We start from the raw sequence: 23,295 nt of genomic DNA, 5'->3' as shown, positions 1-23,295 counted from the left end.
GGTATGTGTATGAGAGGAGTTGGGGCGGTATGTGTATGAGAGGGGTTGGGGCGGTATGTGTATGACAGGGGTTGGGGCGGTATGTGTATGACAGGGGTTGGGGCGGTATGTGTATGAGGAGAGTTGGGGCGGTATGTGTATGAGAGGGGTTGGGGCGGTATGTGTATGAGAGGGGTTGGGGCGGTATGTGTATGACAGGGGTTGGGGCGGTATGTGTATGAGAGGGGTTGGGGCGGTATGTGTATGAGAGGGGTTGGGGCGGTATGTGTATGAGAGGGGTTGGGGCGGTATGTGTATGAGAGGGGTTGGGGCGGTATGTGTATGAGAGGAGTTGGGGCGGTATGTGTATGAGAGGAGTTGGGGCGGTATGTGTATGAGAGGGGTTGGGGCGGTATGTGTATGACGGGTTGGGGCGGTATGTGTATGAGAGGAGTTGGGGCGGTATGTGTATGAGAGGAGTTGGGGCGGTATGTGTATGAGAGGGGTTGGGGCGGTATGTGTATGACGGGTTGGGGCGGTATGTGTATGAGAGGGGTTGGGGCGGTATGTGTATGAGAGGAGTTGGGGCGGTATGTGTATGACGGGTTGGGGCGGTATGTGTATGAGAGGGGTTGGGGCGGTATGTGTATGAGAGGAGTTGGGGCGGTATGTGTATGAGAGGAGTTGGGGCGGTATGTGTATGAGAGGAGTTGGGGCGGTATGTGTATGAGAGGAGTTGGGGCGGTATGTGTATGAGAGGGGTTGGGGCGGTATGTGTATGACAGGGGTTGGGGCGGTATGTGTATGACAGGGGTTGGGGCGGTATGTGTATGAGGAGAGTTGGGGCGGTATGTGTATGAGAGGGGTTGGGGCGGTATGTGTATGAGAGGGGTTGGGGCGGTATGTGTATGACAGGGGTTGGGGCGGTATGTGTATGAGAGGGGTTGGGGCGGTATGTGTATGAGAGGGGTTGGGGCGGTATGTGTATGAGAGGGGTTGGGGCGGTATGTGTATGACAGGGGTTGGGGCGGTATGTGTATGAGAGGAGTTGGGGCGGTATGTGTATGAGAGGAGTTGGGGCGGTATGTGTATGAGAGGGGTTGGGGCGGTATGTGTATGACGGGTTGGGGCGGTATGTGTATGAGAGGAGTTGGGGCGGTATGTGTATGAGAGGAGTTGGGGCGGTATGTGTATGAGAGGGGTTGGGGCGGTATGTGTATGACGGGTTGGGGCGGTATGTGTATGAGAGGGGTTGGGGCGGTATGTGTATGAGAGGAGTTGGGGCGGTATGTGTATGACGGGTTGGGGCGGTATGTGTATGAGAGGGGTTGGGGCGGTATGTGTATGAGAGGAGTTGGGGCGGTATGTGTATGAGAGGAGTTGGGGCGGTATGTGTATGAGAGGAGTTGGGGCGGTATGTGTATGAGAGGAGTTGGGGCGGTATGTGTATGAGAGGAGGCGGGGCGGTATGTGTATGAGAGGAGGCGGGGCGGTATGTGTATGAGAGGAGTTGGGGCGGTATGTGTATGAGAGGAGTTGGGGCGGTATGTGTATGAGAGGAGGCGGGGCGGTATGTGTATGAGAGGAGGCGGGGCGGTATGTGTATGAGGGGAGTTGGGGCGGTATGTGTATGAGAGGAGTTGGGGCGGTATGTGTATGAGAGGAGTTGGGGCGGTATGTGTATGAGAGGGGTTGGGGCGGTATGTGTATGACAGGGGTTGGGGCGGTATGTGTATGACAGGGGTTGGGGCGGTATGTGTATGACAGGAGTTGGGGCGGTATGTGTATGAGAGGAGGCGGGGCGGTATGTGTATGAGGGGAGTTGGGGCGGTATGTGTATGAGAGGAGGCGGGGCGGTATGTGTATGAGAGGAGTTGGGGCGGTATGTGTATGACAGGAGTTGGGGCGGTATGTGTATGAGAGGAGGCGGGGCGGTATGTGTATGAGGGGAGTTGGGGCGGTATGTGTATGAGGGGAGGCGGGGCGGTATGTGTATGAGAGGAGTTGGGGCGGTATGTGTATGAGAGGAGTTGGGGCGGTATGTGTATGAGAGGAGGCAGGCGGGTCACTTCCTGTGAAATGTAAGATGTATTTGTATTTTGTCAGCTAGTTGCCCTAGAGGTCGGGGTGCAGGGCTGTAGCCTGTAGTAATGTGTGCCCTGAATGTAGGTGTCCTCTTACTCTGGGCGTCTGTAGCATATTGTAGCTGTGGAGCAATAAACATCATCTTCACCTGCTGTATCCTATGACCTCCAGAAGTCCGTTCTCAGACCGTGTTCTGGACTGAGCCCAGTGCTCATCCCTCTGCCGGCGGTCGGTGCATACTGCTCCATGGTGAGGGACCAGTGGGAATGAGCCAACGCCAGCCAGGAGGTGGTGCAGCAGCAGCGTGTCCACACATAAACAGGAATAGGTGGTTCCGGTGCTGATGGTAGGAGCCTGAGCGGAAGTCATCCATTCCAAGTGCCGTTGTAGGAGCCTGTTGATGGCAGTGCGTTACCTGCCCACTGCGCAGTGGGTGGAGTCAGTAGGTTTACTGGCGGTTTGGATAAATCTGTGATGGTCTGGTGGAGGGAGGTTATCCGGTCACAGATATATAATTATATACGGCATTATTATGGGGAATATCTGTGTAATGAGTGAGTGGTGAGTTTAGTAGGGGCAAGGTGGCACAAAACTATTATTAGAAAAATCTGAAGACTCCATATCCGTAGAGACTCCCGCCAGTATTACCACGGAGGTAGGGCCCGTCTTATTTCCAGGCTGGTAAATGCCCAACGTAACACTTAGTACATAATCAGCCAGTTGCTCCAAAAGCTGAAAAACTAGTAATAAAAGTAGGACTTGTAAGCCGTCTGGTATGTACTAAAGATAGACCTCAGGGCCCAGGATAGGGTTCATTCGTGGGAGCAGTGTCTGTGATCCTGGCATGCCATCCAGCCCTGCTTGTTACATGTAACCAGGCAAATCCCAAATTAATCATTAAGTATTATTTGTTCAGTTAACACATGTGCTAGCTGCACCGTCCCTGCGTCTGTGTCAGACCGGGAATAGGCGGCAAACGGTGAGGTCTGGACCGTTCCCAGCAAGCCATGGTGGTAAGCCTGCCCGAGACTAATTATAGACTGATGACGCAGTCAGGGTATGCCATCACCTTGGTGCACCGAGCCGGGGGCAGTGCCCCTGTCTGTAGTGTGCGTTTCCCCCTCTGCAGACGCTTTGTGCCGTGTCACCCAGGGTTCAGTCTTTGTCGTGTGAGCTGATTTCTGTGAATGAAAATGAAACCAGTCCAGAGGGAAAACCCGAAATATTTGTATTTGTGAGCGCGCACTTATATTAAACGCGAAGCGATCTTGTAATCACGGCTGCGCCCTGCAGAGATGAAAGCTGCTTATCTACATTCAGCAAACGCCAATTGTTACATGGAGGTTTGGGTTCTTCTGGAGTCAGAAGTACATAAAAGGAGAGCAGAACAGGCGGGCCGGCCCCAGTCGCCCTGGCCCTGTAGGGGGGTTACGCCACTCAATTACTTCTCTGAAAAGATATAGAGAGAGAATACAAAAGCCGGCTGTATAACAATGCCGCTGATTGCCAGGTCCCCTGAGCGGCTGCGGGCTGACCCCCAGACTCCGCCCTCAATCAGGCAGAAAAACTTTTGTTTTAGTTGTTGCTAGGGATAAGTGTAAAGCTGCGTTCCCTCTACTCAACGCCGAATTACCGCCTCTCTGCACCTTTCGTGGCCCGTTCAGCATGGAACATAGCCCATTACCTTCCTATGTGTATGTCTTACATCATGGGAGAACCCTATTTGCTTTTATACGCTGCAATGATGGACACTAGTAGCACACTGCCCCCCAGTGGCAAGCTGATTATGAAAACCATAGGATGAATGTATCGCTACGTATCCATAGGTGCCACAGAGGACGTGCACAGTATAACTTCTTATATGATGTTTCTTCCCGATTGCTGACAGCACTGTACTATATAAAATGTGCCTTGGCATGATTTGCCGACATATACACCACAGTACGATGTCGACGCTGCCATGAAGTTGTTGTGTTAAGTGTCAAAACCTCACACTAACCCTAAGATTTCTGTTATCCTCCTATATGTACGTGTCATGTGTCGGCATGGTGCTGATCTTCTCATTTAGCATGTCAACAGTTTAACCATGACGACATAGTAACCGCCTATATACTGTCATGTAATGACCATACAGTGCTGCCCCCTGGTGCTCACATTGAGCCTCTTGTGTAAGAACTGGTGTTACAGTGTTAGCTGCTATACACAGATGTAGTGGTTTCTGTGTCATTTCCTGGTTCATTAGTGTTTAGTGTGACTCCATATGTATAATAATGTAAGTGTGTGTCTGGAAGGTCCTGCGATGAAGCCCAATCCGTGCGCCGTGCTTGAGGGTTAACGTGAAGCCGAGAGCAGCAGCGATTATATGATCTGGAAAGAATGTGTCTTGTCTTGTGTTGAAATGTGAGTGTTGATGTAATGGTGTCCTTGTTGTAACCCCTGGTGCCTCCCCTTCTGGAGAGACGACGTAAGCACCGTATCTAATGGATGGGAACGTTCCAGTGTCATTGTCACGCGTTCTGTAATGCGGGCGTGATCTGCTGTAGCAGCCGAGTCTCCTCACACCCACCTGTGCCCCACAATGGGCTATGCTCACATCTCCTTCCATTAGTGCGCTGTTCACCTGTCCGTAAACGCATGAAAGTGCAGTGACAAGACCAGCGCCGTTCCCACCACTGCGTTCTAAACCACCGCCACTGCGTTATTCGCCATTTCTCCTGCCGTCATGGCTATTGTTGCAATAGATAAACATGTATAAGATCAGGTCCTCTTACACTAGTGCATGATCCAACCTATAGAGGTGTATAAGACCAAATAAAAGTGTATGGGCAAACTACCCTAATAAAATCATATAAAAAAAGTAAATAGTCAACGCAGAAGATAAATGTCCTCATCCAATAAATGTAGCGTATGCTCACAAACCATTAGATGAATAAAATTAATAGTCACTCCTTAATGTTCCCGATAAAATGGGGGCAGTAGGGTTGCACGCACCTGGACAAATAGAACACAAATCTTGAAAAAGCATGTGCACGGTGAAACGCGTTGGTGGAGAAGCCGGGCACTGGACATTAATCGGGAGACAAGCGCATAGTGTGGGTCCAGTATCGGAAATCTCTGCACCTAACAATACCGCATTGCGGCCAAGGACCAAGGCTGTAAGCAGAACTTCATCATCTGTCCGTCATACAAGGCATTTGGAGGATCAGCGCCAATACTATGGAATTGGTAAATACATCTTAGGTGGATATACCATTCCCAGGACTAAAACTTTTCTCGCCTTAACCATTGTCTGCATCTGAAAGACCCAAGTAATTTAGATAAGCTGTGCCATTATTGCCTTGTCATATGAACTGTTGGAACAATAAGTTCAAGTTAACACTTGTATACGAGTATATGAGGCTGTATACGGAGCACAGTGGAACTTGGCTGCGGCGGCTACATTGCAGCACTACCAGTCACACACAGATACACAGGTGTCGCATATCACATTACCCTGCACAGTCTTCTGGTGCGTCCTGGCTGCAGAAAATGCGCTCAGGCGCGAGTCGCATGGAACCAGGCTCGCCAAGAGGCGCTGTATGCGGACACGCGACACCTGACTGCAGCTGTATGCGGACACGCGACACCTGACTGCAGCTGTATGAGGACACGCGACACCTGACTGCAGCTGTAAGCGTACACGCGACACCTGACTGCAGCTGTATGCGTACACGCGACACCTGACTGCAGCTGTATGAGGACACGCGACACCTGACTGCAGCTGTATGAGGACACGCGACACCTGACTGCAGCCGTATGAGGACACGCGACACCTGACTGCAGCCGTATGAGGACACGCGACACCTGACTGCAGCCGTATGAGGACACGCGACACCTGACTGCAGCCGTATGAGGACACGCGACACCTGACTGCAGCCGTATGAGGACACGCGACACCTGACTGCAGCCGTATGAGGACACGCGACACCTGACTGCAGCCGTATGAGGACACGCGACACCTGACTGCGGCCGTATGAGGACACGCGACACCTGACTGCGGCCGTATGAGGACACGCGACACCTGACTGCGGCCGTATGAGGACACGCGACACCTGACTGCAGCCGTATGCGGACACGCGACACCTGACTGCAGCCGTATGAGGACACGCGACACCTGACTGCAGCCGTATGAGGACACGCGACACCTGACTGCAGCCGTATGAGGACACGCGACACCTGACTGCAGCCGTATGAGGACACGCGACACCTGACTGCAGCCGTATGAGGACACGCGACACCTGACTGCAGCCGTATGAGGACACGCGACACCTGACTGCAGCCGTATGAGGACACGCGACACCTGACTGCAGCTGTATGAGGACACATCTGTATGTCTCGATCTACACTAGGGATGATGAACTCGCTACAGTGTGTCTGTTCCTGTACGTTGGTGTAGGGAGTGCTGAGAGTTGTAGTTCGCCAACAGCTTTGGAGTCTTGGATGTAAATTTACGAAGATGGGAGTTCTATTTAAGATGGGATTGGTTGCTATAGGCAACATCCCATCTGAAATAGAACTCCCATCTTTGTAAATTTACCCCCCAGAGTTTAGTTATATGATGAGAGAATTTTCTTAGTGTTGCAGGCTCTGTACTGTCCTCCTGTCCCTACACTCCGACCAGGCCACATGAGGAATTGACTTCTCCTCCCATGTGCAATCCAGAAATGACGCCACTCCAGGTGTGTGATGTGCTCCGGTCTGATCTCATCCACGTACACCTCTGCCTCTCATCCCTGGCTGCAGCGTGTGTCAGGGGAACGGTCTCCCGGTCTGTGTTCGGAGGGCTTGGTGTCTGATCGGCAAGTCCCTGGAGGGCGGGAATTACACAGTGCGTTATGTCACTTGTAGTATTCTGGCTGTTAATGAAGCACCGCACCTGTTATGCCTCCTAATTGCCGCTCTGTACCATTTATGTACTCCTCCCCGGAGAGCAGTGTGACCGTTATAAAGGCATACAGTAAGATTACTGATGGTGAAACGAGTATGGGAAGCGCCATTGAGCAGTGTTATTGCAGCTCTGTAGGAACGGATCAGAGCTATCTACATGGTTTACATTGCTAAAGGAGCAAAACTACTCACAAGTTGTGTCTGAGCAGCATGTGTCAAAGTTTCATTTACTTTATGCAGACTCTAACAGCACAGGACTACTGCTGTGTATGCATAGGCCTGTTCTCTACCTGTATACTGGATGCAGTGCTCTGCTGGTGTGTGTTCTGCTTGTATGGACAGTATCCATTCCCAGGGCAGTTCTCAGTAGCTGCTCCTCTGTTCCTATACTATTCTCTGTATCTGCTCTCTTGCTCTGTGCTGGCTCACTGTATCTGCTCTCTTGTTTTGTGTAGGATCTCGGTGTATGTATCTGCTCTCTTGCTCTGTGCAGGATCTCGGTGTATGTATCTGCTCTCTTGTTCTGTGCAGGATCTCGGTGTATGTATCTGCTCTCTTGCTCTGTGCAGGATCTCGGTAAATGTATCTGCTCTCTTGCTCTGTGTAGGATCTCGGTGTAAGTATCTGCTCTCTTGCTCTGTGCAGGATCTCGGTGTATGTATCTGCTCTCTTGCTCTGTGTAGGATCTCGGTGTAAGTATCTGCTCTCTTGCTCTGTGCAGGATCTCGGTGTATGTATCTGCTCTCTTGCTCTGTGCAGGATCTCGGTGTATGTATCTGCTCTCTTGCTCTGTGCAGGATCTCGGTGTATGTATCTGCTCTCTTGCTCTGTGCAGGATCTCGGTGTAAGTATCTGCTCTCTTGCTCTGTGCAGGATCTCGGTGTATGTATCTGCTCTCTTGCTCTGTGTAGGATCTCGGTGTATGTATCTGCTCTCTTGCTGTGTGCAGGATCTCGGTGTATGTATCTGCTCTCTTGCTCTGTGCAGGATCTTGGTGTATGTATCTGCTCTCTTGCTCTGTGTAGGATCTCGGTGTATGTATCTGCTCTCTTGCTCTGTGTAGGATCTCGGTGTATGTATCTGCTCTCTTGCTCTGTGTAGGATCTTGGTGTATGTATCTGCTCTCTTGCTCTGTGTAGGATCTCGGTCTATGTATCTGCTCTCTTGCTCTGTGCAGGATCTCGGTGTATGTATCTGCTCTCTTGCTCTGTGTAGGATCTCGGTGTATGTATCTGCTCTCTTGCTGTGTGCAGGATCTCGGTGTATGTATCTGCTCTCTTGCTCTGTGCAGGATCTCGGTGTATGTATCTGCTCTCTTGCTCTGTGCAGGATCTCGGTGTATGTATCTGCTCTCTTGCTCTGTGTAGGATCTCGGTGTATGTATCTGCTCTCTTGCTCTGTGTAGGTTCTCGGTGTATGTATCTGCTCTCTTGCTCTGTGTAGGATCTCGGTCTATGTATCTGCTCTCTTGCTCTGTGCAGGATCTCGGTGTAAGTATCTGCTCTCTTGCTCTGTGCAGGATCTCGGTGTAAGTATCTGCTCTCTTGCTCTGTGCAGGATCTCGGTGTATGTATCTGCTCTCTTGCTCTGTGCAGGATCTCTTTTGCTGTTGCATTGTTTTATATTAAACTGTGGTTTTGTCCTTTAATTCGCCACAAAACAAATTCCTCTCAGCACCATCACATTCCACTACTGTAACATTCCCACCCAGAGGCGTGTAACGTGAATGGCCAGTGCTATAATATCAGAATGGTACAGATCAGGATGGGTCATAGTGTCTATAACTGATGGTCAGGGCCCCTTGGACGTCCTATACAATGCTAATAACACGGTGTACACTTGTGTATGAGCCATAGCCGCAGTATACTGTAAATGGGCCTCAGTAGCCTCACTGACATGGCTGATAGCAGAGAGCAATAGCTGGATACACTGTCCTGTATGTCTCTGTACATCTATACCACACCTATATCTAGCTTGCATTAGGTTTATTAGCGTGCAGACAGATAGCTCGCTGTAAGGACTGGCCAGGGGGGTGTTATACAGTATGCAGCCCCTATGGGGATAGGCCCGCCGCGCGCCATGTAACCGCACTTCTCCCAGCGTCAGAATGGCATTTTTACTTTTTCTCCCGAATAATCTCAAAATGAAAGAGCCACAGAGATGTTAGCTGCTAATTGGATTTGTGTGGTGTGTAATTTAGTACAGACTGCGAGGAGACGTGAATGTTTACTGTTGTCATGGCGACCGGTTACCATGGCATCATAACTGCTAGCCTCTGCGTGATGTCAGCGCGCGGTGGAGGGGTGCGCTCAGCAGAGACATATGGTTTCCCACAGTCCCTGCACCCTGCCAATTGTCTGGGTGGCCGCGTTTTCGTATGGTCCGCAAGCGCTAACGGAATGGCGGCTACTGCATATGAGAGATGCTGTTACCTGTAGCTGTACAAAGTAAGGGCAGGTGCCTGGTTGCTACGGGTAACACCATCCATGTCATTAGCCACCAGTGCTGTATATGCAATGCCGTCCTGGCCTGGGGTATTCCTGCATTGTGCAGTAGTGAGCGCTGGCGCAAACGCTGGAACAGCTGCTCCTCTTTCCTGTCCGCTAGGAACCGGTACCCTGAATATACCCAGTGCTGTGTCCCGTGTAGGGAATATTGAATATCTGAAGCCACTGCGCAGATGGCGGTTCCGTCCGGATGTAAGATGCGTCCTTTCTGGTTATATTATCATTAATCACTAATATATAAGGATAGGAGAACACCACAGACAGCGGCCGGACCTTACACCTAGAATCTCCCGCCTATTGGGTGTGCGCACTGAGGATCTGCGCCGCGGTGGCGGGTTACCTTTCTTCTATTGTCCGTGTCATAGAGACTATAAGTGAGTGCGCTCTCCAGCGTGATATGAAGTAACGTGTCTATTGGTTGATTTTTCCAGATCCCGACATTGCTGCCGCGGCCGCCATGATGCTATTGAATTCTCCCCATGATTTACACGCAGGTTGTGAGTAGACACTTATGTACACTTCTTAGTAGATACAAGCACACCTCACACACAGCCCTCTGCTCTTGACACTAGATGGAACAACTACCTGCTGTCCATATACCTCCCATCTGCCTTTACTATCCCTCAGATACTGGGTAATGCCATATAGTGTATACAGCGGCTGTGACCAGCCCTATATCTCCCCTGTGTCACACTACATCTAATGTAAGCGGTGCCAGTGACCTCTCCAGCGGCTGTAACCAGCCCTATATCTCCCCTGTGTCACACTACATCTAATGTAAGCGGTGCCTCCACCCTCAGACAACTTTATACAGGTGCCAGTGACCTCTCCAGCGGCTGTGACCAGCCCTATATCTCCCCTGTGTCACACTACATCTAATGTAAGCGGTGCCTCCACCCTCAGACATCTTTATACAGGTGCCAGTGACCTCTCCAGCGGCTGTGACCAGCCCTATATCTCCCCTGTGTCACACTACATCTAATGTAAGCGGTGCCTCCACCCTCAGACATCTTTATACAGGTGCCAGTGACCTCTCCAGCGGCTGTGACCAGCCCTATATCTCCCCTGTGTCACACTACATCTAATGTAAGCGGTACTTCCACCCTCAGACATCTTTATACAGGTGCCAGTGACCTCTCCAGCGGCTGTGACCAGCCCTATATCTCCCCTGTGTCACACTACATCTAATGTAAGCGGTGCATCCACCCTCAGACATCTTTATACAGGTGCCAGTGACCTCTCCAGCGGCTGTGACCAGCCCTATATCTCCCCTGTGTCACACTACATCTAATGTAAGCGGTGCCTCCACCCTCAGACATCTTTATACAGGTGCCAGTGACCTCTCCAGCGGCTGTGACCAGCCCTATATCTCCCCTGTGTCACACTACATCTAATGTAAGCGGTACTTCCACCCTCAGACATCTTTATACAGGTGCCAGTGACCTCTCCAGCGGCTGTGACCAGCCCTATATCTCCCCTGTGTCACACTACATCTAATGTAAGCGGTGCATCCACCCTCAGACAACTTTATACAGGTGCCAGTGACCTCTCCAGCGGCTGTGACCAGCCCTATATCTCCCCTGTGTCACACTACATCTAATGTAAGCAGTGCCTCCACCCTCAGACAACTTTATACAGGTGCCAGTGACCTCTCCAGCGGCTGTGACCAGCCCTATATCTCCCCTGTGTCACACTACATCTAATGTAAGCGGTGCCTCCACCCTCAGACAACTTTATACAGGTGCCAGTGACCTCTCCAGCGGCTGTGACCAGCCCTATATCTCCCCTGTGTCACACTACATCTAATGTAAGCGGTGCCTCCACCCTCAGACAACTTTATACAGGTGCCAGTGACCTCTCCAGCGGCTGTGACCAGCCCTATATCTCCCCTGTGTCACACTACATCTAATGTAAGCGGTGCCTCCACCCTCAGACATCTTTATACAGGTGCCAGTGACCTCTCCAGCGGCTGTGACCAGCCCTATATCTCTCCTGTGTCACACTACATCTAATGTAAGCAGTACTTCCACCCTCAGACATCTTTATACAGGTGCCAGTGACCTCACCAGCGGCTGTGACCAGCCCTATATCTCCCCCGTGTCACACTACATCTAATGTAAGCGGTGCCTCCACCCTCAGACATCTTTATACAGGTGCCAGTGACCTCTCCAGCAGCTGTGACCAGCCCTATATCTCCCCTGCGTCGCACTACATCTAATGTAAGCGGTACTTCCACCCTCAGACATCTTTATACAGGTGGCAGTGACCTCTCCAGCGGCTGTGACCAGCCCTATATCTCCCCTGTGTCACACTACATCTAATGTAAGCGGTGCCTCCACCCTCAGACAACTTTATACAGGTGCCAGTGACCTCTCCAGCGGCTGTGACCAGCCCTATATCTCCCCTGTGTCACACTACATCTAATGTAAGCAGTACTTCCACCCTCAGACATCTTTATACAGGTGCCAGTGACCTCCAGCGGCTGTGACCAGCCCTATATCTCACCTGTGTCACACTACATCTTATGTAAGCGGTGCCTCCACCCTCAGACAACTTTATACAGGTGCCAGTGAGAGGGTGTTGCTTAGAAGTTTAATTTTGTTTTTACTTTTTTTATGAGGGGTCTTGGGGGGAGGGGGGTGTTTGGGGGGGGGTGGGGGGGTACGTTTTTATTCTTTATTGGTTAAGACCATTTATGAGACTCTATCATATGGCTCATGACCCATAACACAGGTGTTTAGTTCTGTACTTCTTAGATAGTAGATAGTAGGTTTCCCCATGTAGAGGGTGGGGGGGGGGGTTCTCTGGGTCTACCGGCACACCGGGAAGTAGGGATGTCCGGGGTACGGACCTGCGTTATGTGTGCAGCCTTTGGGGATCAGTATGATTTATCGGCAGCCGGGATGCCGGCCGTCAGTGGGGCGAGCGCAGAGAGTCCCCTTCCTTGCTTGCTGCGCTCACCACAGGTTCTGTTCCCACTCTGGGTATTGTGGACGGCCGTAATTGGGAATAGCCCCTGTGCGCCGGGATTTTGGCTGTCGTCATTGTCGGCTGGCGGGATTCCTGTGTCAGTATCCTGACCGCCGGGATCCCATCATTCGGCAAATAAACTGCACCCGGCCTTTGCGATGGTCATGTCTGTGCCTCACCATACAACGTCTCGCTGCTTGCATCTTCCCCCAGCCTGTCATACCATGGTTTCTCTCTTCGCCTGTAGGATCTGGCACAGGTCTCCATATCTGGTGCCAAGGCTGCCCCCACCCCCCGTTCTGTGATTTGGATGATGCTCATCCTTCAGATCATAACTTACACCCTTCCATAGCGTGCTGCCACTATAACGCAGTGCGCGCTTCTGTCCCGGACACCGCGCCGGTGAGTGACCTGACATTACCGGTGACGGTGGTACTGGAGCGTTCCAGGAATGTGTGCTTATGACGGAGAATTAGAAGCCGCTGCTGGTAAATTATTCACAAACAGCTGTCACTTCCATGGAAATTGTCAGCAGTAAATTCAATATTATGATCATCCATACGTGTGTAGCTTAAACAGCGCCGGCTGAACGGTGTCTCCGCTGCGTCTAGTGCTTGGTGGCGAGATGATCTCCGGCACACGCAGCGCCCAGCACTTTTCATGGCGCACATTGCAGCACAGAACATAAGGACCATTCCCTGTCCAGAAAAACAATTGTGAATGTGATCAGCAATCCCGCATAGGTTTTTTTCTTCCTTTTTAAACATATGTCAATAGTAATTTTTCTTAGCTGTCCTGCTACAGATCATTTATCTCCTTTTCAAAATCTCTCTGGAGAGTGCAAAGTATGGCTGCCTGACTATCAGATTGTCGTGTGATTGGTCACTTACCTCCCTTACTAGCTGCTATTGTACTTTATCTTTTCTTATAAACTTACAGAGAAAACCAGGGCCACAGGACATAGGCGTGTGTCGGCAGATTGCTAGTGACTCTAGGTCGGATGTAGTACTGCTGACGGGTCTATGACATCTGTGCATGGCTGCAATGTACACAGGCCACATCGGGGCTTATTGTGGAGGTCATAGAGGAAGATTGGTGAGAACGGTGATGGTGATTGTATTTACATGGAACCTCACCCCATAGGGGGGCTGTTCTGTGGGACGTATTAGAGCGCACATCTGTATATTACCATCATACACATAGCATAAGCATGAAATGCTAATCCTTATCTGTGTTCTTTCCCCCGCCAAAACCCGATTAGCAGACGAGCACTTTCTCTGCAGTCAGCACTGCCTTCGTAATTACTGATGTGATATTTACCAAGGTGCGAGAATTCCTGTAGCGTGTCCGCTCGCATACAATCTCTGTGTAAGAGGTATTTGTTCATACATGTGACAGTGGGTGCACACGTATATAGGTCCTGCTGTTCTAGCTTGGTGACTTGTGGGAGGGTGTCTTGTATAAATATGGCAGTGGGAACCGTCTGAGTGCTCAGCTGTTCTGACGTTGTAGGGAAATGTGTCTGGATTTTCCTTTAGTTATACTTAGTAGTTGTAAAGGTTGATTTAGCATCTTTTCTTCGTTTGGTCTGACGTGATCTAGTTCATTACATTAGTACATGGCGTCGCATCTCCTACACCATTAGCCGCGTGGCTGTCACAGCGTAGGACGCTACTGGGGGAACGGTCGGCGACGTCCCTGGGACGTATTCTCGGTCCCGGTTTTCTGCAGTGCTCCTTCCCTTTCATAACCCCTGATCACACAGTGACACGGTATTTCCCATACACCCGTAGCTGGTCATGTTTTCAGGATGTTCTTGAATGTGAATTTGTCTATTTGAGTGTGGGTGGATCTTGGATTGTACGCTATTCATATGGAAATACACAGGTACCGGCACTGTACACTTATTCGTATGGAAATACACAGGTGCCGGCACTGTACGCTATTCGTATGGAAATACACAGGTGCCGGCACTGTGCGCTATTCGTATGGAAATACACAGGTGCCGGCACTGTACGCTATTCGGATGGAAATACACAGGTACCGGCACTGTACGCTATTCGGATGGAAATACACAGGTACCGGCACTGTACGCTATTCGGATGGAAATACACAGGTGCCGGCACTGTACGCTATTCGGATGGAAATACACAGGTGCCGGCACTGTACGCTATTCGTATGGAAATACACAGGTACCGGCACTGTACGCTATTTGGATGGAAATACACAGGTACCGGCACTGTACGCTATTCGGATGGAAATACACAGGTGCCGGCACTGTACGCTATTCGGATGGAAATACACAGGTGCCGGCACTGTACACTATTCTATGGAAATACACAGGTGCCGGCACTGTACACTATTCTATGGAAATACACAGGTGCCGGCACTGTACACTATTCTATGGAAATACACAGGTGCCGGCACTGTACACTATTCGTATGGAAATACACAGGTGCCGGCACTGTACACTATTCTATGGAAATACACAGGTGCCGGCACTGTACACTATTCTATGGAAATACACAGGTGCCGGCACTGTACACTATTCTATGGAAATACACAGGTGCCGGCACTGTACACTATTCTATGGAAATACACAGGTGCCGGCACTGTACACTATTCTATGGAAATACACAGGTGCCGGCACTGTACACTATTCTATGGAAATACACAGGTGCCGGCACTGTACACTATTCTATGGAAATACACAGGTGCCGGCACTGTACACTATTCTATGGAAATACACAGGTGCCGGCACTGTACACTATTCTATGGAAATACACAGGTGCCGGCACTGTACACTATTCTATGGAAATACACAGGTGCCGGCACTGTACACTATTCGTATGGAAATACACAGGTGCCGGCACTGTACACTATTCGTATGGAAATACACAGGTACCGGCACTGTACTCTATTCTATGGAAATACACAGGTGCCGGCACTGTACACTATTCTATGGAAATACACAGGTGCCGGCACTGTACACTATTCGTATGGAAATACACAGGTGCCGGCACTGTACACTATTCTTATGGAAATACACAGGTGCCGGCACTGTACACTATTCTATGGAAATACACAAGTGCCGGCACTGTACACTATTCGTATGGAAATACACAGGTGCCGGCACTGTACACTATTCTATGGAAATACACAGGTGCCGGCACTGTACGTTATTCGTATGGAAATACACAGGTGCCGGCACTGTACACTATTCGTATGGAAATACACAGGTGCCGGCACTGTACACTATTCGTATGGAAATACACAGGTGCCGGCACTGTACACTATTCGTATGGAAATACACAGGTGCCGGCACTGTACACTATTCTATGGAAATACACAGTTGCCGGCACTGTACACTATTCTATGGAAATACACAGTTGCCGGCACTGTACGTTATTCGTATGGAAATACACAGGTGCCGGCACTGTACACTATTCGTATGGAAATACACAGGTGCCGGCACTGTACACTATTCGTATGGAAATACACAGGTGCCGGCACTGTACACTATTCGTATGGAAATACACAGGTGCCGGCACTGTACACTATTCGTATGGAAATACACAGGTGCCGGCACTGTACACTATTCTATGGAAATACACAGGTGCCGGCACTGTACACTATTCTATGGAAATACACAGGTGCCGGCACTGTACACTATTCTATGGAAATACACAGGTGCCGGCACTGTACACTATTCGTATGGAAATACACAGGTGCCGGCACTGTACACTATTCTATGGAAATACACAGGTGCCGGCACTGTACACTATTCTATGGAAATACACAGGTGCCGGCACTGTACACTATTCTATGGAAATACACAGGTGCCGGCACTGTACACTATTCTATGGAAATACACAGGTGCCGGCACTGTACACTATTCTATGGAAATACACAGGTGCCGGCACTGTACACTATTCTATGGAAATACACAGGTGCCGGCACAGGAATGTGGTCAGTGACTGTGACATGTTATAGGAGTAGTGGGTGCGGGGAAAGGTGAGCAGTGTGGGACTGGGGCAGGGGAACTCAGTGGTAAGGACTCATGCCAGCCACCAGTCCTCGTTCCTGCTCCGCCAACGATCTGACCCTCTTAGTAGGGTAACTATTCGAGAGGTGGAGAGGCTCTCTGGCAGTGGTCTCACTGTGGGTCAGCCCCGAACTGTGCACAGTACTGACAATCAATGTGAAGCCACCAGAACATAGGAGCAGAGAACCTACTTGATCTAGACATCCGATATGCGCTCTGAGACCCCTTAATGTGCACACCTGTATGTATCCCTGCCTCTCCCAGAGCTGCACCCATGTATCCGATATTTATATATTAGCCGTTTCTTATATAGCGCAGCAAATCCATTGCACTTTACAGGTGGAAACAACAGTGATAAATCAAGACTTGGTAATAATAGACAGACAGAGGTAGGAGGGCCCTGCTCACAAGCTAAATGGGGGTACACACGGAGAGATCTGACTAGATTGCTTAGATTTTAAGCACGGATCTGCCGTGTGTATGGCCCCCAGCGACAGCGGTGCCGCGCATCGCTATCGCCGGTGCTAGATTGAGCCTGCTTGCAGGCTCAATCCAGCGGGTCGCTCACTTCAGCGCTGCGTGAGGTGAGCGCCCCCTGTCGTGCCCCCCCCCCTCGCTCAGCACATCGCGCTGTGCTGAGCGGGGGGAGAGATGTGTGATGAGCGGGGAGAGTGATGTGTGCTGAGTGGTCTGTGTTAAGATCGCTCAGCACACATCTCCCCCATCAGTAATGATACACAAGGATAGGCGCTATCTATTGCATAATGGTGGTAATGATACACAAGGATAGGCGTTATCTATCGCATAATGGTGGTATTGATACACAAGGATAGGCGCTATCTATTGCATAATGGTGGTATTGATACACAAGGATAGGCGCTATATTGCATAATGGTGGTAATGATACACAAGGATAGGCGCTATCTATTGCATAATGGTGGTAATGATACACAAGGATAGGCGCTATCTATTGCATAATGGTGGTATTGATACACAAGGATAGGCGCTATCTATTGCATAATGGTGGTAATGATACACAAGGATAGGCGCTATCTATTGCATAATGGTGGTAATGATACACAAGGATAGGCGCTATCTATTGCATAATGGTGGTAATGATACACAAGGATAGGCGCTATCTATTGCATAATGGTGGTATTGATACACAAGGATAGGCGCTATCTATTGCATAATGGTGGTATTGATACACAAGGATAGGCGCTATATTGCATAATGGTGGTAATGATACACAAGGATAGGCGCTATCTATTGCATAATGGTGGTAATGATACACAAGGATAGGCGCTATCTATTGCATAATGGTGGTATTGATACACAAGGATAGGCGCTATCTATTGCATAATGGTGGTAATGATACACAAGGATAGGCGCTATCTATTGCATAATGGTGGTAATGATACACAAGGATAGGCGCTATCTATTGCATAATTGTGGTAATGATACACAAGGATAGGCGCTATCTATTGCATAATGGTGGTAATGATACACAAGGATAGGCGCTATCTATTGCATAATGGTGGTAATGATACACAAGGATAGGCGCTATCTATTGCATAATGGTGGTAATGATACACAAGGATAGGCGCTATCTATTGCATAATGGTGGTAATGATACACAAGGATAGGCGCTATCTATTGCATAATGGTGGTAATGATACACAAGGATAGGCGCTATCTATTGCATAATGGTGGTAATGATACACAAGGATAGGCGCTATCTATTGCATAATGGTGGTAATGATACACAAGGATAGGCGCTATCTATTGCATAATGGTGGTAATGATACACAAGGATAGGCGCTATCTATTGCATAATGGTGGTAATGATACACAAGGATAGGCGCTATCTATTGCATAATGGTGGTATTGATACACAAGGATAGGCGCTATCGCATAATGGTGGTATTGATACACAAGGATAGGTGCTATCTATTGCATAATGGTGGTATTGATACACAAGGATAGGCGCTATCTATTGCATAATGGTGGTAATGATACACAAGGATAGGCGCTATCTATTGCATAATGGTGGTAATGATACACAAGGATAGGCGCTATCTATTGCATAATGGTGGTAATGATACACAAGGATAGGCGCTATCTATTGCATAATGGTGGTATTGATACACAAGGATAGGCGCTATCTATTGCATAATGGTGGTATTGATACACAAGGATAGGCGCTATCTATTGCATAATGGTGGTAATGATACACAAGGATAGGCGCTATCTATTGCATAATGGTGGTAATGATACACAAGGATAGGCGCTATCTATTGCATAATGGTGGTATTGATACACAAGGATAGGCGCTATCTATTGCATAATGGTGGTATTGATACACAAGGATAGGCGCTATCTATTGCATAATGGTGGTATTGATACACAAGGATAGGCGCTATATTGCATAATGGTGGTAATGATACACAAGGATAGGCGCTATCTATTGCATAATGGTGGTAATGATACACAAGGATAGGCGCTATCTATTGCATAATGGTGGTATTGATACACAAGGATAGGCGCTATCTATTGCATAATGGTGGTAATGATACACAAGGATAGGCGCTATCTATTGCATAATGGTGGTAATGATACACAAGGATAGGCGCTATCTATTGCATAATGGTGGTAATGATACACAAGGATAGGCGCTATCTATTGCATAATGGTGGTAATGATACACAAGGATAGGCGCTATCTATTGCATAATGGTGGTAATGATACACAAGGATAGGCGCTATCTATTGCATAATTGTGGTAATGATACACAAGGATAGGCGCTATCTATTGCATAATGGTGGTAATGATACACAAGGATAGGCGCTATCTATTGCATAATGGTGGTAATGATACACAAGGATAGGCGCTATCTATTGCATAATGGTGGTAATGATACACAAGGATAGGCGCTATCTATTGCATAATGGTGGTAATGATACACAAGGATAGGCGCTATCTATTGCATAATGGTGGTATTGATACACAAGGATAGGCGTTATCTATTGCATAATGGTGGTAATGATACACAAGGATAGGCGCTATCTATTGCATAATGGTGGTAATGATACACAAGGATAGGCGCTATCTATTGCATAATGGTGGTAATGATACACAAGGATAGGCGCTATCTATTGCATAATGGTGGTAATGATACACAAGGATAGGCGCTATCTATTGCATAATGGTGGTAATGATACACAAGGATAGGCGCTATCTATTGCATAATGGTGGTAATGATACACAAGGATAGGCGCTATCTATTGCATAATGGTGGTAATGATACACAAGGATAGGCGCTATCTATTGCATAATGGTGGTAATGATACACAAGGATAGGCGCTATCTATTGCATAATGGTGGTAATGATACACAAGGATAGGCGCTATCTATTGCATAATGGTGGTATTGATACACAAGGATAGGCGCTATCTATTGCATAATGGTGGTATTGATACACAAGGATAGGCGCTATCTATTGCATAATGGTGGTATTGATACACAAGGATAGGCGCTATCTATTGCATAATGGTGGTAATGATACACACGGATAGGCGCTATCTATTGCATAATGGTGGTAATGATACACAAGGATAGGCGCTATCTATTGCATAATGGTGGTATTGATACACAAGGATAGGCGCTATCTATTGCATAATGGTGGTATTGATACACAAGGATAGGCGCTATCTATTGCATAATGGTGGTAATGATACACAAGGATAGGCGCTATCTATTGCATAATGGTGGTATTGATACACAAGGATAGGCGCTATCTATTGCATAATGGTGGTAATGATACACAAGGATAGGCGCTATCTATTGCATAATGGTGGTAATGATACACAAGGATAGGCGCTATCTATTGCATAATGGTGGTAATGATACACAAGGATAGGCGCTATCTATTGCATAATGGTGGTAATGATACACAAGGATAGGCGCTATCTATTGCATAATGGTGGTATTGATACACAAGGATAGGCGTTATCTATTGCATAATGGTGGTAATGATACACAAGGATAGGCGCTATCTATTGCATAATGGTGGTAATGATACACAAGGATAGGCGCTATCTATTGCATAATGGTGGTAATGATACACAAGGATAGGCGCTATCTATTGCATAATGGTGGTAATGATACACAAGGATAGGCGCTATCTATTGCATAATGGTGGTAATGATACACAAGGATAGGCGCTATCTATTGCATAATGGTGGTAATGATACACAAGGATAGGCGCTATCTATTGCATAATGGTGGTAATGATACACAAGGATAGGCGCTATCTATTGCATAATGGTGGTAATGATACACAAGGATAGGCGCTATCTATTGCATAATGGTGGTATTGATACACAAGGATAGGCGCTATCGCATAATGGTGGTATTGATACACAAGGATAGGTGCTATCTATTGCATAATGGTGGTATTGATACACAAGGATAGGCGCTATCTATTGCATAATGGTGGTATTGATACACAAGGATAGGCGCTATCTATTGCATAATGGTGGTAATGATACACAAGGATAGGCGCTATCTATTGCATAATGGTGGTATTGATACACAAGGATAGGCGCTATCTATTGCATAATGGTGGTATTGATACACAAGGATAGGCGCTATCTATTGCATAATGGTCCACCAGATTGCAGAGGCTCTTGGTGGGCTGTGTGATATGGTCACACACTGATGCTAGCCTGGTAATACTATTTTTGACCAATCGGAACACTTCAACAACCCCAGGCCGGAACACCCTATCGGAGTAAGTTCTATACTGCCTCCATGTACAGGTCTGTCTTGTATGGTAATTCTAGGGCTTGTTGATGGCTGGGACGATGTGGATCTCCCTGACCTTTGTCCGGTGCTTGCTGTACACACAGTACAGAGAATTGCGGCTTGTTGTGTGTGTCACACTGATTCTGCCACTGTCTGATGTTGTGCCAATCTTCTCTTATTTCTCTCCTAGTTCCTCCTGGAGTCATACAGAATGGAGCGCGTGTACTCAGCAGAGGGATCTTCCAGGGCGTCAGACCTTTACCAATCAATCCTATCGGAAGCATGGCTGCTGCAGTAAGGTACGTGCCCAGGTCATATCCTCGGTGTCCCCGGAAACGCACAACACTACACTGATAGGGGTTTAGTATGGTTTGCCGGCGGTCGGGTATCTGGCGACCAGCATACTGGCACCGGAATCCAGACCACCAGCATACCGACAGCTGGGCGAGCGCAAATGAGCCCCTTGTGAGCTCGCTACGCGCGCCATGCTATCTATTCTCTCTCCAGGGGGGTTGTGGACCCCCAAGAGGGAGAAAAGATGTCGGTATGCCGGTGGTCGGGAGCCCGGCCGCCGGCAACCTGAAGACCACCCCACTGAGAGACGTCACTATAGGAAGAGCTGATACACTGTAGATCTAGCAGGAAGGCCCATAATAAAGCCGTATTCAGGACACCTCAGAAGTGCTCTGCTGGGCTCAGATCTGGTGAGGCTGAAGGTGGTGGCATTTGGGTTACATTAGTGCTATCCTCTGCAAACCATAGGCTGACCACTTGTGTTCTGCAGACGGCTCGTTACCGTCCTGGAAGGCACCCATTGCTACATGAATGACACCCCGTTACCCATATCGCCATACTGAGCTCCTGACCAGCCCACACCCCTTATCTGCAGTGTCTGCCACTTGTCACCATGCATAATGTGCACACTATGGAAATGCAGCAGCCTCCAGCCCCGGAGGTCAGTGTGTTACAGGCGGAGGCCGCACCAACACATCGGGGGGCAGTAACGGACTCCAGGAGAGTTCTGCAATTATGTCTGTATTCCGGAACCCAAAACCTTGAATGTACCACATCATTTACTAAAAGAATCTATTATTCCGTCACTCCGTGGTAACCGTGTATTGCACCGCTACAATGTTACTGGCCGTCTCCTTTTCCTTAGCAATCCGTACTTTGTATAAAACGTGCAGGATGACTTCTTCTCTGCAGTAGGTTTGTAAGTGGAACCTGATTGCACGGTAATGGTATTATATTGGGGTTGAGGGAGAGATTGGGGAGTTCTGCAAGGATAGTGGCCCAGCAATGACCGGGCATTTGGGGTGTTTCCTTATGCTGTGCAAATACGGGAGATGGTGATATTGAGCGGGTTCCTTGTCCATTGCGGATAACGAGGGTGTAATTCTGCCCTTATGCTTCCCAGCTTTATGAGAAGGGTGATCTTTAATATACAGTGCTCCGTAACGCTGGGCCAGGAAGTATACAGACCAGAGAACGTCCCAGTGGTTAGAACCCGCTGATAAATGGGTAAAAGCTAACGTTACCAGTCTCCTGGCGTGCGCCATTTCCTCAATGGACAAAGTTACTGGTCAGTAAAAATAAACCTCTTTGTGTCACAGGCTGACTGTATAAGATGAGACGTCACCGCCTCGGGCAGCAGCGTTACCCACCACATCCCTGGCGCTGGAGCTTATTCCAGCCGTGGATCACACTGCCAGTTTACTAGGAGCACTTTCTGGACAGTCGCCTTCTAGTTTAATAAATTATATTTGAAAATGGAGAATCTGCCCGGTGGCTACAAATAAATAGTAGCGTATGGAATATTTATAAGGCCGGCCGATGGCTCTCGGGATATTATTCTGTGATATACATTGTAATGTTAGTGGGAGATACAATAAAGGATTCAGGCTAACCCCTGCGCTGCAGGAAGAGAATTATTGTTACTGGAAAGTATCATTCGTTTCTGTGTGTGTGATATATAAC

General features: G+C 48.6%; 1 protein-coding gene across 3 annotated transcripts in view; it reads left to right on the top strand.

Annotated features, from left to right (window-relative positions):
- Positions 1 to 23,295, top strand: part of FOXN3 (forkhead box N3) — a 166,570-nt gene that overhangs the window by 137,440 nt on the left and 5,835 nt on the right. For 2 of the 3 annotated variants that reach the window (XM_063948622.1, XM_063948621.1), the window contains exons 5-6: positions 9,929 to 9,994; positions 21,509 to 21,617. In XM_063948622.1, coding sequence (XP_063804692.1) covers positions 9,929 to 9,994; positions 21,509 to 21,617 — 175 coding nt within the window. The remainder of the gene's footprint in view (positions 1 to 9,928; positions 9,995 to 21,508; positions 21,618 to 23,295) is intronic. The other variant, XM_063948623.1, reaches the window with a different exon arrangement.

Source organism: Pseudophryne corroboree, chromosome 12, assembly GCF_028390025.1.
Source record: "Pseudophryne corroboree isolate aPseCor3 chromosome 12, aPseCor3.hap2, whole genome shotgun sequence".
Taxonomy (NCBI): Eukaryota; Metazoa; Chordata; class Amphibia; order Anura; family Myobatrachidae; genus Pseudophryne; species Pseudophryne corroboree.
Note: the sequence above shows the minus strand (reverse complement) of the source record. Positions and strands in the feature narration are given on the sequence as shown.